The 14,096-nt window shown below is 38.8% G+C and overlaps 1 protein-coding gene across 3 annotated transcripts in view; it reads left to right on the forward strand.

The window, feature by feature from the left end:
* The window catches only part of wdr62 (WD repeat domain 62), a 50,253-nt gene continuing 36,157 nt past the window's right edge, over nt 1–14,096 (forward strand). For all 3 annotated transcript variants that reach the window (XM_089120953.1, XM_089120955.1, XM_089120954.1), the window contains exons 1-7: nt 1–417; nt 625–716; nt 3,569–3,631; nt 3,721–3,778; nt 7,843–8,013; nt 11,095–11,232; nt 11,581–11,763. In XM_089120953.1, the coding sequence (XP_088977079.1) occupies nt 286–417; nt 625–716; nt 3,569–3,631; nt 3,721–3,778; nt 7,843–8,013; nt 11,095–11,232; nt 11,581–11,763 (837 nt within the window). In that variant the 5' untranslated portion in view covers nt 1–285. The remainder of the gene's footprint in view (nt 418–624; nt 717–3,568; nt 3,632–3,720; nt 3,779–7,842; nt 8,014–11,094; nt 11,233–11,580; nt 11,764–14,096) is intronic.

Here is a 14,096-nt window from a genome sequence, read left to right on the forward strand (position 1 = left end):
CGGCCAGTCTCAGATCACATTACATGGACTTCAACGCGTCGCTTTACAGCTGTTTGTACATTTTCGAAGTTTCGTTTTCAACCGATAAACAAATAGAAGTCATTTCATCGAATTTTATAAACGAAAACTTTAATCCACAATCAGTATAAAATATCCGAGCTTTCGCGTTTGTTATCACTGCACAGCATTTAACGCGTTTCAGTTGCAAACGAATATGTGACATCAGAGTGTGGCTGAAGTTAACGTTATTTATTGACCCGTTTTATTAAAGAAGACTGTTGCGCTATGGCGGATGGAGCGTGTCTAAACGCAAGTAGTTTGACCTCTCGAGCAAGGAAAGGCAATAACGGCGTTTCAATCCCAGCGAACATGAGGAGGAAAACTCGACAGAGCAACAGACGAGACATTCATAACCGGGTATGAACAACACGACTCACAGGCCACAAAACTCAACCACTCTTCCTGTTTTCACATTCATCTTCATGAAGTTTGTTATAAGTTAGTTGTTGTGTCGTTCATATACAATTGTACGTTGCACACCCTGTTTATCGCATTTCACTGACCAGCATGTATGAGATGTGTTGGATGTGTGAAAGGTTTGATAAAGTTGTGTTGTGTTTGCAGGTGGTCCTGGAGAAGGTCCTGGGCATCAGTGCCTCCAGCAGCAGTGCTTTAACCTGCGACCACAACACGGGCTTAGTGGCCTATCCTGCTGGGTAAAGTCACGACTGGCTCTATACGTGTTTTCTGTGTTGAAGTCCACATTATAATTCACTCAAAAACAAAGACTGCCATTCACTCACACACTTTCTTTTGGTCTTATTTTGTAAAACAAAAAGTTAAAATTTGAAAAAAAAAAAATGTCCTGACTGCCTTTTTCCTTGTAATGGAAGTGAATTATTATGACTGGAGCTGTCAATCTCAAAACTGACAGGCCCAAAGTAACGTTAATCCATATTTTTCGTGTGTTGGGTGTCTCTTCTGAGGACATGGCTTTGTGTGTTGGCAACAAACCGAAATTTGCTGTAGCTGTCAAAGATATTTGATATGAAGAACCATCATTGATGACACCACATTTGATATCAAAATGTGGTGTCATCAATGATGGTTCTTCACGAGTCAATGGCGTTTGGTGCTATACGAGTCAACTTGTGTCCGTTTCCTAACTTATAACGACTTAAGAAGTTCACCCAAAAGTGAAAATTATCCCATCATTTACTCGCCCTCAAGTCGTCATAGGTGTAGCCTACGTGACTTTCTTCTATCAGCCAAACACAGTTGGAGTTATATTAAAAAGGTATCCTAGCTCTTCCAAGCTTTATAATGGGAGTGAATAACAGATTTTTAAGTCCAAAAAAAAAAAGCACAGCATCCATCATAGTAATCCTTACAACTCTTCACTTCAGAAGGTCTTTATTAACACCCTGGAATCATATGCATTAATTTCATAATGGGCTTTTTTGAATCTCAGGTAACATTCACTCCCATTATAAAGCTTGGAAGAGCCTGGATATGGTTTCATATAACTCTGATTGTGCTCGGCTGAAAGAATAATGTCATATACACCTAGGATGTACCATAAATCGGAGATGCATGCACTGATTGTTATTGTAAAGATATTACCATATCAATTTGAGCCTGAATCAGACCTGGAGAATATAGATGAAGAGAATCGATTAGAACCTGTTCCAACACAACTTTTGCAGGATGTTTCACAGTGTTAAGCTGTTTATTTAGTAGTTGTCATACTTTTAATTGGTTAAATTGTAATGTAAAATGTTACAAACTGTTATAAAAACTTGTGCTATACGTTTTTTTTCCGTCTGTCGAATTAACGATGGTGGTGTTGAATTTTTTAAAATAAGTCCATTATTTATTCCTACCTCAGTTACACGTGTGCACGAGTTTTGATTTGTAATATATGTTTTATAGGTATTCCTGTGGGCGGAGATTAGTCAAAAAACGTTCTAATTACGTCATTAAAAAAGGAAGTAGAGGGATGTAGTCCAAACCGGACGTTCGCTGTAGGCTTTGAAAGGGGACTTCTGTTAAAAAAAATATCTCGCTAGGCATTGAACTTTGAGCTTTATAATTTTACAGGTATTATTTAACATCAATATTACACACTAACTAATGTTTGAATTGGAATCGCAAAGAACGGGACCTTTAATTTTTGGGTGAACAACTGTCCACTTAAATCTTAGTTTGTTTCATAATGTTTTCTTATGATGTCTGAAGACTTGAAATATAGAGTTGTATTGATGACTTTTATTGTCCTTTTTTTATGTTTTGAGCTTGACCGCTCCAGTCCTTATTCACTTTCATTGATAAGGAAAAGCCTGCAACCTTTCTTTAAAAAGTGCAGCAATAGTTAGGCTATACAGGTTTGGATCAACAGGAGTAAATGACCATTGTTGATGTTAAGTGAACTTTAAACTTTCGTGCAACTTGTGGTTATTCTGCTTGGACGCCGTTGGGAACTAGTGTAAAACTAGTGTAAAATAAATGAATAGTTTTGTTTAGCATGGACACATTAAAGGAGTAGTTCACTTTAAAAAAAAAAACCCATGTCATCCAAGATGTCCATGTCTTTCTTTCTTTCTTTGTTTGAAAATAAATTGTTTTTGATGTATGCTTGTTTTCCATATAATGGGCTTCAATGGGAACCAAACGGTTCAAGGTGCAAACAGTGTCAGTGCAAACTGTTCAAAGTGCTTTAAACGATTCCAGACGACGAATAAGGATCTTATCAAGCGAAACGATCACTCATTTAATAAATAAATAACAAAGTTTAAGTTTTATAAGCTCAAATGCTCGCCTTGCATTGTTCTGTGATGAGTTTCCCCTATTAAATCCAGTCACGCAGCAGCTCTGTTCTGTTCGTGTTCACGCGCGTTCGTGACTCTCCTGTTTGAACTCGTTCATCAAAATGAACAAATCTTTTTCGAGTCATGACTCAAAGGGTCCTAGATAAGACCCTTATTCATCGTCTGGTGTCGCTCTTTTGCACTGAAACTGTCTTTTGGACCTTGAACCGTTTGGTTCCCATTGAAGTCCATTATATTGAGAAAATCCTGGAATGTTTTCATCAAAAACCTTAATTTCTTTTCAACTGAAGAAAGAAAGACATGGACATCTTGGATGACATGGGGGTGAGTAAATTATCAGCAAGTTTTTTTTATAAGTGAACTACTCATTTAAATTGATGAAAGAGGATAGTAAAGACATTTTATAATGATAAAAATTTTTTTATTTTAAATAAATGCTGTTTTTGAACTTTCTATTCATTCAAGATTCCTGAAAAAAACGCATCCCTGTTTCCACAACATTTTTAGTAATTGATAATGTTGTAAGCACTGAGCACTAAATCATCATATCAGAATGATTTCATCAAGTGACACTAAAGACATCAAAGAAATGAATTGAATGATACTTTAATTACATATTGATAATTTCACAATATTACTGTGTTTTAATCAAGTAAATGCAGCCCTGTTGAGCAGAATAAACGTTTGAACAGTAGTAGTAGACCTGTGAACTAACGCAGCCACGATGTTGTGTGTTTCAGTTGTGTTATTGTCATCCTGAGCCCAAAGAAAAACAAGCAGACTCACATATTTAATACATCCAGGTAAACAACACGCGTATTATATTTATTTCAGTGGCATGGTGTTGTACATTGAAACTGAATTAAATCCGAATCATGTGTTTGTTGCTCAGGAAAACCTTCAGTGCCTTGGCTTTCTCGCAGAATGGAAAATATTTGGTCACTGGTGAGGTAAGTGTCCTGAGATGTTTAACGAGGGCCAGAAGAATGACGACTGTGCCGAATGCCCTCGGAGGCAGGCTCTCGCTGATTCCTACGGTTATCTTCTGTGTATGTGGTAGAGGAGGGCTTCTCCCTGCGCTCCGACACATTCCTGCTCCCGCTTGTCACAGTGAGGCCCAGTGTCTGTCCCAACTTGGAAAACCAACTGTAGCGACCGCAGATCATGCAAATGCTTTGCTTTTTTTAGGCATCTGACTAATAAAGCTGCGTGTTTCATATGGGAGCGTGCAGATAATTAGAAGAATAGTTCACTCGGACAAAAAACGTTATCAGAATAGCCTTAAATGGGTTCGGAATAGCGGCGATGCTGAATTCTCAGTGTGATGTGAAGGATTTCTTCACCGGTTTAAGTGTGAGCGGAGTCACAAGATTCAGATCACTGCAGCTGCGTTTGGAGGAGGATTAGTCACCATTTAAACTCTTGAAAGGCACATGTTGTCCTACATTCTCTGACACATGGTTATTTATCAGTGGCTGCTTTTTCCACTCATGCTTTTTCTCACTATCTGACCGTGTTGAGAACTAGTAAATGAAAATTCAATGTAAAATGGCATACTGTCATACTATTTCTGCAGTGTGTTAGAATAACATGATCCAAATTGCCTACTACATAAGGCTAAATTATTGTTTTTAATATAGCAAAGGCTTTGGGCTGTGTGTCCACCAAAGCGTTTTTAACCTGCTGAAAACGCCAGACGCTCTGCTGAGGACGCCGTGCTTTGGGCACTTGAGAGCGTTTTGGCAGCGCAGCACAGTTTACTTATAACTGATTTCGCAGATAATTTGTTTCATACTAAAAATGTATTTTTCATCCATTTTGTTCGGTTAGCTCTGCTGGTTGATGTCGTTGTACAGAAAGAATTTGGTCAGTTTGGTTTTAGTCCCGCCCCTCCTCCACTGTGATTGGACAGTTGGGTAAAAAGTGATGAGCGCTGCGTTTTATCCAAAGTTGAATATTTTTCAACTTTCGGCGACCAGTAAAAAACGCCGGGCGCTCAAGGTTCAGTGTGAAAAAAAAACAAAAACGCTCAAGCCGCCTTTCCACTGCACACGACAAACGACCGCCGTCGGACCGGAAGTCATTCATTTCCAATGGAGAGTCGTACGGGAGCTGCGGGGAGTTCCGATCATATGCGTATGCGGAAAATTCGGATCCGTTTTGAGCTTTGGATCCGTTGAAATATCTGAACGTCTGCGGCTAGACCGTATGCGACTGGCCAACCGGAAGTGATGTATTCTTATAAAAACTATGAGCGCGAGGCTAGAATTACCAATATTTTAACTCTTTAATGTTTTTCTGTAAACGCTCGCTCTGTAAAATGTTGGTTATAATTAACTATAGCAGAAAATATATTTTATAATTATTAAACCAATATTTATACTACTATATTTTTATTTGAGATGAATTGAGGGTCATTTGTTTTGTGTAGATATATTCTTGCATGCATTACATTTATTAAAATCATTAATTTTACCATTGTGAATATCCTAGGGTAACGGTTGCTTCACGACCAATTTCAAAGTTCTGTGCGACTGACACTAGAGGGCGAAATGCGACAATCGTATGCGAATGTCGTGTGCAGTGGAAAGGCGGCTTCAGTGCCGCGTTACGCTCATGGCGTTTAATCTTCAAATGGTCTACGTTTCCTGTTTACAGTTCTGGGCTTCGGGGTCTGTACGACCCCAACAATTAATTGAGTAATTGTACAAAAAATATAAATTTTTAATCATACAAATTATATATAATTTTTTTTTGTTTACTTCTCATCTATTCATTAATGCTGTGTTTTTGGAGATATAAAGTACTTTTGTATCCATATACCACACAATTCCTCAACTACACCATTAGCTTGCATATGAAATATTATTTTTTGATGCATTGCATTTATGCTCTAGTACTAGGCCTTCATTTCTGTGTAAAAAAATTTCAGATTGATGCCGGATTTTTTTTTTTTTTTTTTTTTCAACATTTCCCATTCATTTCAATGTGGGGTCATATTGACCTGAAGACCAGAAGTGTAAACATTTTTTTTTACATACCTTCAGAACAACCGAATCAAGCCCAGTTTGTGTGTGTGTGTGTGTGTGTAGATAGATAATGTGTGAAAAGTCACAAAATCTTATTCAACTGAGATGAAGGGAACCTTTTTTTTTTTAGTAATTTCGATTGGGGTCGTATAGACCTGATTGAGGGCTACAAAACGCGGCGCTCCCATTGAAAACAATAGAAAACGTACGCCAGGCGCGTGGAAAAACGCTTTGTTGGACACACGGCCTTATGTATAGAAAGTCATGGCGTCACTGCAGCTGCTGTAAGAAGCTCCTATTGCCATAACAACATTCAGACAACATTCAGTGTTCTGAGACGCGTATAGAGTGCCTGAAGTGATGATGTCACTTTGTAGGACAATTCGGAAGCTAGCGGCACATGGGTTCCCTCGGTCGAAAAGCTATCTATTTTCCTCATAGACTTTTGGAAAATCGCAAAAAGTAAGATCTGTGTTCAACAAAGGGTTGTGACCCTTACATGTTTTGTCTAGCAAGATAATCTTTACAAGTTAATCCAAAATTTATACATTTTGAAGCCTATATAAAGATTTTAAAAAACACAAGCAGACACAATAAAGTTTAAAAAACCACAAGCAGATTATATAACTGTTTTATGTCATAGATCAAAACATGAAAATATTTAGAGGTTTTGTTCACCACAGACCTTATTTCAGGCGATTTAGCAAAAACCCATTTAAAAACTCCATAGACTTTAGAGCGAAGGAACCGGGAGTGCTAAAATGCTAACTCACTTCCGCGTTTTGGCCTACAGAGCGACGTCGTAACTTCGGCACTCTATTTGAGCATAGGAATTAGGAAACACTTATGGGACAGTTGATGTCAGGTTTTGTTGCTGATTAGAAATGTTATTTAATTGTGAGTTTAGCAAGCAGTTTTGAGATTTCAGGATTCCCTCATTCAAGTAGACAGGACTTCGCTGCCCGGAGGTGTCGCAAATATGGCCGCCGAGTCAACGGACTTTCCTTCGAAAGGAACTTTTTAATATAGTCACGTTTAATCTCTTTATTGACCACAATAGAGCGCATGTCTACTTTTCCAGCGGCTGGTTCTCCCATGAAACATTGTGAATGACATTTAAACTCTTAACAAATATAAAGCGATTGTTTTAAATGCATGTGTGTAGAAGCAATTTATTCAGTTTATTGCAAAATGTATATAAGATATTTAAGCAGCTTTATAGTGTAGGGATGTTTTGTGGTGTAAATAGTGTGGCAAAATAACTATATAAAATGTAGACACAAGATGTTTAGTATGTAGTACAAGAAAAAAAATGTGTCATTTGGGCCACAGCTTGACATTTGCGTCGTTTGCAGTGCATTGTGGGCTGGGCTAAAGTTCTTTTAGAGTGATTTGCTTGATTGGTGGAGATTTTTGCAGAATCATGGGTAATGTATTTTTTCACCATAGATGCTGCTGTTAAACTCGACGGTTATGTAAAAAAAAAAAGTGAACTGATGGCTTCTACAATGGTATATGTAATCGATGAACAACCTCTTAGCCTAGAGTATGTCTGTATACAAGTTAGCATTTAAAATAAATTCCCTAATTTTGCAAGATGTAAACAACACTGGTCCAGAAACACTTCCTGTTTCAGTTTGTAACTGTTTTCTTTATTTCACATGTAAAGAAAACATCTTAAAGATGTTTGTTTAACTTTTTGATTCAGTTTTATATGTTCTGTTGGTTGTATTTTATCCCAGCTTGTATGTAGTGTTAAAAACTGAAACAGGAAGTGCTTCTGGACCAGTGTTGTTTACATCTTGCAAAATGGTCTATAGAGGAAAAAAAATAGGCTTATTGACTCTCGTAACCTGACTGTTGCACTCTGTTGCACTGTATAGACAAATCTGGGTGTCGGGGCTCCCTTATTTCTTATGATGATTTCATGCATTATTTTTCCTCCTCTTGATCTGTTCACTGTGTCTTTCCCTGTTGCTGGGCAGAGCGGGCACATGCCCTGTGTGCGTGTGTGGGACGTGGCAGAGCGGGCGCAGGTGGCAGAGGTCCAGTGCCACAAGTACGGGGTGGCGTGTGTGTCGTTCTCCCCCAACGGGAGCTATATAGTGTCTGTGGGATACCAGCACGACAGGACCGTCAGTGTCTGGGAGTGGAAGGTGGGTTTGACCGTGGTCTGCCATTAATACGTTTTTTAACCCAAGAAAAGTCATATTGGAGATTTCTTAAGATTACAAAGATCTAAAGCCTAGTTCACACTACATGATTTCAAAACATCGGGCTGAAGTGTGCAGTTCACACTATATGACTTGCTCTCTGTGAAATCAGGAGTGTTCAAGTTGTTGAGCCGTTCACACCAAACGACACATCATGATTGATCCGCAACTGGAGCTGACGCACTACAGGATTTGACAACTCTGTCACCCAACGATTCAATCTCATCTACAAGCGTTCGCAGGGATACGGCCCTCAACAGTAAAGTCTAGAATTAATAAAGAAAATGCATTATTCATTAATTCTCAGTTATGCACCCCCACTAATTCTTTTGTTTTAATTCTCTGTTTCAAACTAAATATGACAATTAAATCCTTGAACTGAATATCCTCTTACTTCACAATATAATATATCACAACAAACAGAATTACAGTAAGAGTTAATGTACATTTCCAATAACATTTTGCTCACTGTTTGAGGGCGTTTGCGATTTCTGTCCACCTTTTCTCTTTCTGGATGCGGTTGTGGTACATCTCATGTCCAACATCATAAAGGCATTCATGCTCCTGCCACAGTTCGATTCAATTTTGATCTAAATCTTGAGTCCATTGCTTTCTTGACATGTTGCTGATCTTTCCGCAAACTCCTATTGGACGTGTTTGTTCGAAAATTGCGTATTTACCCGGTGACCTCAACCCATACCATGCTCTGATTGGCTCTAGCTCATGACATCACTGAGATTGAGTCGCGCGACAGCTCTGGATATCTAGCATGCTAGATATTTTTCTGAGCTCGGTGACGTGTCTGCGAGCTGTCTTTGATGCGTTGTTGGCTCTTTCATACTAACAGATTGGCGAGCGTTAATCGCCCGCGATTTGCACGCGATAACACCCTGACTTGTCGGTGACTTAAATCAGGCTTAAAATCATGTAGTGTGAACTAGGCTTTAATCAACATTGTGCTTGGTATGTTTTTCGTCTTCAAACCGAACTTGTGTCCAAAGTTTAAATCCCGTCCGGCTAGAGCTCTTCCCACAATGATTATGCGTTACAGGACATTCGCTCGGAAAGACAGAAGATTGCATGCGGAGTTTCGAAAAGGATCCAAAACAAAGAGATGAAGGAAATGTTGCTTTGTTCACTGTATCGCTCTTCTTCGACTACTACAAATCACAACTGTGCTTCTGTCTCAACACGTTCACCTCGCACATGCGCTGTTGTGCGCTCACTAAAACTGAGCTACCCATGGATGTCCGTGGACCCTCATGATGATACATTGTTGCGCGGATGGCTGAATTATTCTATAATATTGTGATCCATAACCTGAATTTAAAACCAAAATCTATCACTTGTGGTGTCTCAAACAAGCAATTGTTTGTTATTGTGAAAGCTGAGTGACTTTACAATATATTCAACTGACTTGCTTGCTCTTGTTCTCAATATAGAGATTATAGATGTATAATATTTAGGGCTGTGAATCTTTGGGTAGACAGCGAATCGATTCGATTCACGATTCATAGGTTTTCGATTCATGAACGATTTGTGCAAATTCAGAACGATTCGATGCGATTCACATCCAAATTCGATGCGATTCGATTAATTCGATTCGATTCTTAATTTTTTATATGCATTATAGTATTATTTCAATGCTTCACCCATCTTTGTCTGGGTTTGAATTAGCCTACAGCGGCCTTCGGGGATCAGATAGTGGGGATTTTGTCCATTGTTAATGTTAGTTCATGTTTGTTTTTAATTTTAATGAATATATTATTATAAAAAAAAATTCAATGGCCTACAAATTAGCATTTGCAAGTAGCAAATATTTTGAAAAAGGCTTTTAAAGTATTGCATTAAATGACTACATGCACAAATTAATGGAGACGTTTACATTAGTTTCATTTTGCGTCCTCTCAGTGCACTCGTTATCATCTTTTCACTGGATTTTGCTCGCGCTCGGTCCCATAGCTCTCATGCTTTCATAACGTTAACTACAGATTTTTGAGCAGTCCATGTTTGAGCTCTCCAGCTGAGCTCTCTGTCGAGAAAGCAATAGTTTTGAGGCAAACCGCTCAAGCCATTGATAAAGCTGCCATGCCATTGCGTGGGCACTATGAAATAAAACGCTTTTATTCATTTATTACATGGACTCTCCGTACACGCAAGGTGGTCTCTCGCTCGCATTCCCTCTCTGCCGAGTGCGTAAAGCCGTGTGTGAACGCGCGATACGCGGTTTGGAGCACAACCTCTGTCTCGTATGCACGCTCGCTCTAGATTCCGGGAGATTTTAACTAATTTGCGGTAATACAAGCTGATCACGACATGAGTAGCTCAACAGGTAGAAAGATAAACTCATCTTTCAGGCATTTGACCGACCGGGCTTCAGCGTGAGAAATCAGGGGTGTGTGAGCGCCTGAAACCAATCAAATGCGGATGTCGTATGACTGCCAATGCGTGAGGCAGCTTGTACCAGGAACACTTTAAGGTTGTGTTTATATATTTTAAACCACTGAATCGCTATAAAATCGTGATTAATTCGATTCTTAGCCTTTTAAATCGATTATTCACGTAAATAAACGATTTACGATTCAAAATACATGTTTCAGGATCGATGCATATGCATCGCCAGGATTTATAATCGATGCATCGAGAAAACGAGTGAATCGTTACACCCCTAATAATATTATCTACGTTATATTGCACCATGTTTAAAATCGACACTTGATCGCAGATGATCGCAGCTCGCGTATCATCTGGAATTTTGATATTCCCAATTAGTAATTAAGACGTCACTCACTCATTCGTTAATGTGCTCTGAACTCAAAATGAAGATATTTCTGACTCAACTTGATGGCACGATAACCTCTAGTGATGTTTGTTTAGGGTGTTTAGAGTGAATTGTGAATGTTAACGTGTCCCGTCCAGGGAGCAGTGGATGCTGCATTGGGAACTGCCAATCGGGACGCAGCTTGTGAGTTTGGTTTACAATAATATGTAAATAATGCTTTTTAATCTCCTCCTTGCTTGCAGAAGGGGACTGTAATCGCGTCCAATAAGGTGTCCAGCCGTGTGCTTGCTGTGTCGTTCTCGGAGGACAACAGCTACTTTGTAACGGCGGGGAACAGGCATGTTAAGTTCTGGTACCTTGACGCCTCAAAGGAAAGACGGGTGAGACGCTGGCACATGTTGCTACACAATCCAGTCTACATTTAGTCTTCAATAGCATTATTAAAATGAATCTAAATCAAGACTGTGGACTTTGAGGTGGGCTTTAGGGACTGGGACAAGTAATGACCCAATAAGGCAAACAAACATATTCTGTGTATATGATTATATTATTGTGTGCTATTTATAATGTGCTGCGACACACTGAGGTGAGAATAGCATCTGAATCGAAGTGTTTAGCGCAGTTTCCTTTGTCTGCCCACATCCTTTCTGTGACTGGGTTTTTGTTTTGTAACATGCACACGGTTTCTTCATGCCATTTGTGGAGATGTCACCTGTTGTGTCCTGCAGGTGAACAGCACGGTGCCTCTGATTGGTCGCTCGGGGCTGCTCGGGGAGCACCAGAACAGTCAGTTCTGTGGTGTGGCGTGTGGCCGCGGCTCGATGGCCAGCAGCACCTACTGCATCACACACACGGGTCTGCTGTGCCAGTTCAACAGCAACCGACAGCTGGACTCCTGGGTTGATCTCAAGGCAAGTTACGCACTGTGCCTTCATTTCATCACTGTGATCCATTCGAAACCCTTTAATAGGGCTGGGTTGACCAAATCCACTTGATTTTTTAATCCGATATCGATTCTCAAATCAAAACTTTACTAAACATTTAGTCATATTTCGCCACTCATCCAAGAAATGGCAATAAGGTTTGTTACTTTTGATATCAGAATCAGAAAGAGCTTTATTGCCAAGTGTGCTTGCACACACAAGGAATTTGTTTTGGTGCTGAGGCCTCCAGTGCACTTATACAAATGCAATAAGAAACATAGTAATACAAATTATGATAAAAAGATCAAAATATGAGAATAAAAGTATCACCGTTGGGTTTAGTCGGAATAAACATTTACACATTATGAGTGCATTTACAGTGTTTTAAATATTATCTACATATAAATATCACCTACATATAAATATAAGATATTGCAAAGTGTCAGCTGTCAAATTCTGCCCATTTTATTATGAAATTCAAATTTTAAATACTCTATAAACATGAATGAACATCAGAAGGTAACTTGTATATAATATACAGTAGTGGCCAAAAGTATTCAAATATTATATAAACAAAAAAATGTAATGACAGCCAAGTCAATAGTTTTTATGACACCAATTGTCAATAAAAAGGAATTTAATATAAACTTCTTATAAAAACTTAATTTTAAACGTTAATATTATTGTAATATACCAACTGACAGGGTTTCCTGTGTAGTTTACAGCGTTAGTTGAGATTTTGATCCTTGAGAATGAATTGACATATATTGCTCCTGATATATTTCCAAATGAACTGATATCAAATTGAATCGCATCTAATTGAATTGGGAAATTTGTGTTAATGTCCAACCGTACGTTTTTATCCCACATATTTTGGATATCTACATTATCTGACTCCTTTTCTGCAGTCCATTCCCGATTGCCCTTTAAACTTATTTATTTGTTTTTTTGTTTGTTTGTTTGTTTGTTTCAAACTGAAGCATGAATATATTCAAGCATGAATATATTTTGCTTATTGCTCTATATCAATAATGTTATAATGCCATTAAATTTTAATACACAATGAATTTCAGTTGATCATCGCATTGAAGAGATAAAACTCCACATCCAGACATGGATGATGATCAATGCGAGTGCCTGGATGTGGAGTTTTATCTCTTTAAAGTGATAGGAAAAACCTACAATTGTTTGGTTTAGGGCTGGGCGATAAAACGATAAAGATAATTATCGCGATATAATTTTCCTCGATAAAACGATATCAAGAGGTCGATAAATGTTCGATAATGTTTATGCGGCAAAAGCGGAACGAAACTCATGTAAACCGCGCGCGCCACACGGAGCATTTATCCGCTCGGGTCAAAGCATAGCTGTCAACCCTCCCGTTTTTTCCGGGTTTCTCACGTATTTTATCTCTGTTCCCGCTGCTTTCCCGTTTTAGTATTTTCCCGTAAAATATCCCGTATTTTTACGCTCTGATTGTGTGAGACCTACAAGCTCGGACCTATTCGGCTTGAAGTCGTTCATACTCGGATGCAGCCGCGCGCGCTGGCCGGAGACACATTGGCTGAGTGTGTCTCAGCTGCGTGGCGTGACCGTTTTTATTTTACTGTCTATGGTTTTTATTTCGGCACCCATGTTAACAGATTACACACTGCCTGCGTGACACGCGCAAACGCGTGCATGCTAGAAATGGAACCAGAGATGCCGATTTTTCACGCGACACGCAAGCGTGTTGAAAGCGTTTCCAGGGAAAAAAAAAAAGGAAAAAAAAAGATGTTTATATGTAAAAAATTTCCATTATTTTTGCCTATATATATTTTCATGTCATTTTTTTTTAACAATTGAGTCCTGGTGTCCACTACAGAGGTCATTGCATAACATAGGAATAAAATATCTTCTTTTTTTTTTTCATTTGTTTCTTATGCTCTTAATAATGTAAAAAAAAAAATCCCTTATTTTTGCGATGGATTCCGGGAAATCTCCCTTATTTTCAATGTTCAATGTTGACAGCTATGGGTCAAAGTCCAAATGGCAGTGCATGCATTGAGCGGAGCGCGAGCTCACACAGACACGCCTCTGATTGTTTTGCTCACGAGATCCAGTGAGAAGCGCTTAAGTTCAGCGAAGAACAAAAATGTCAAGTTTAAACCAGTTTAAAGGCAGATGAAACACCGCTGACAAAAAGGAGAAACACTGCGTGCAATGATACAGTCAGAATCTGTATTGATACTGAATCCATTTAGCCTACCATGGATTTACTGTAAGGTTAGCCTGGTAATATTAACTGCACCATGAAATGTGGGATATACATATTGAATTGT

Source organism: Pimephales promelas, chromosome 16 (assembly GCF_988280905.1).
Source record: "Pimephales promelas chromosome 16, fPimPro1.hap1.1, whole genome shotgun sequence".
Taxonomy (NCBI): domain Eukaryota; kingdom Metazoa; phylum Chordata; class Actinopteri; order Cypriniformes; family Leuciscidae; genus Pimephales; species Pimephales promelas.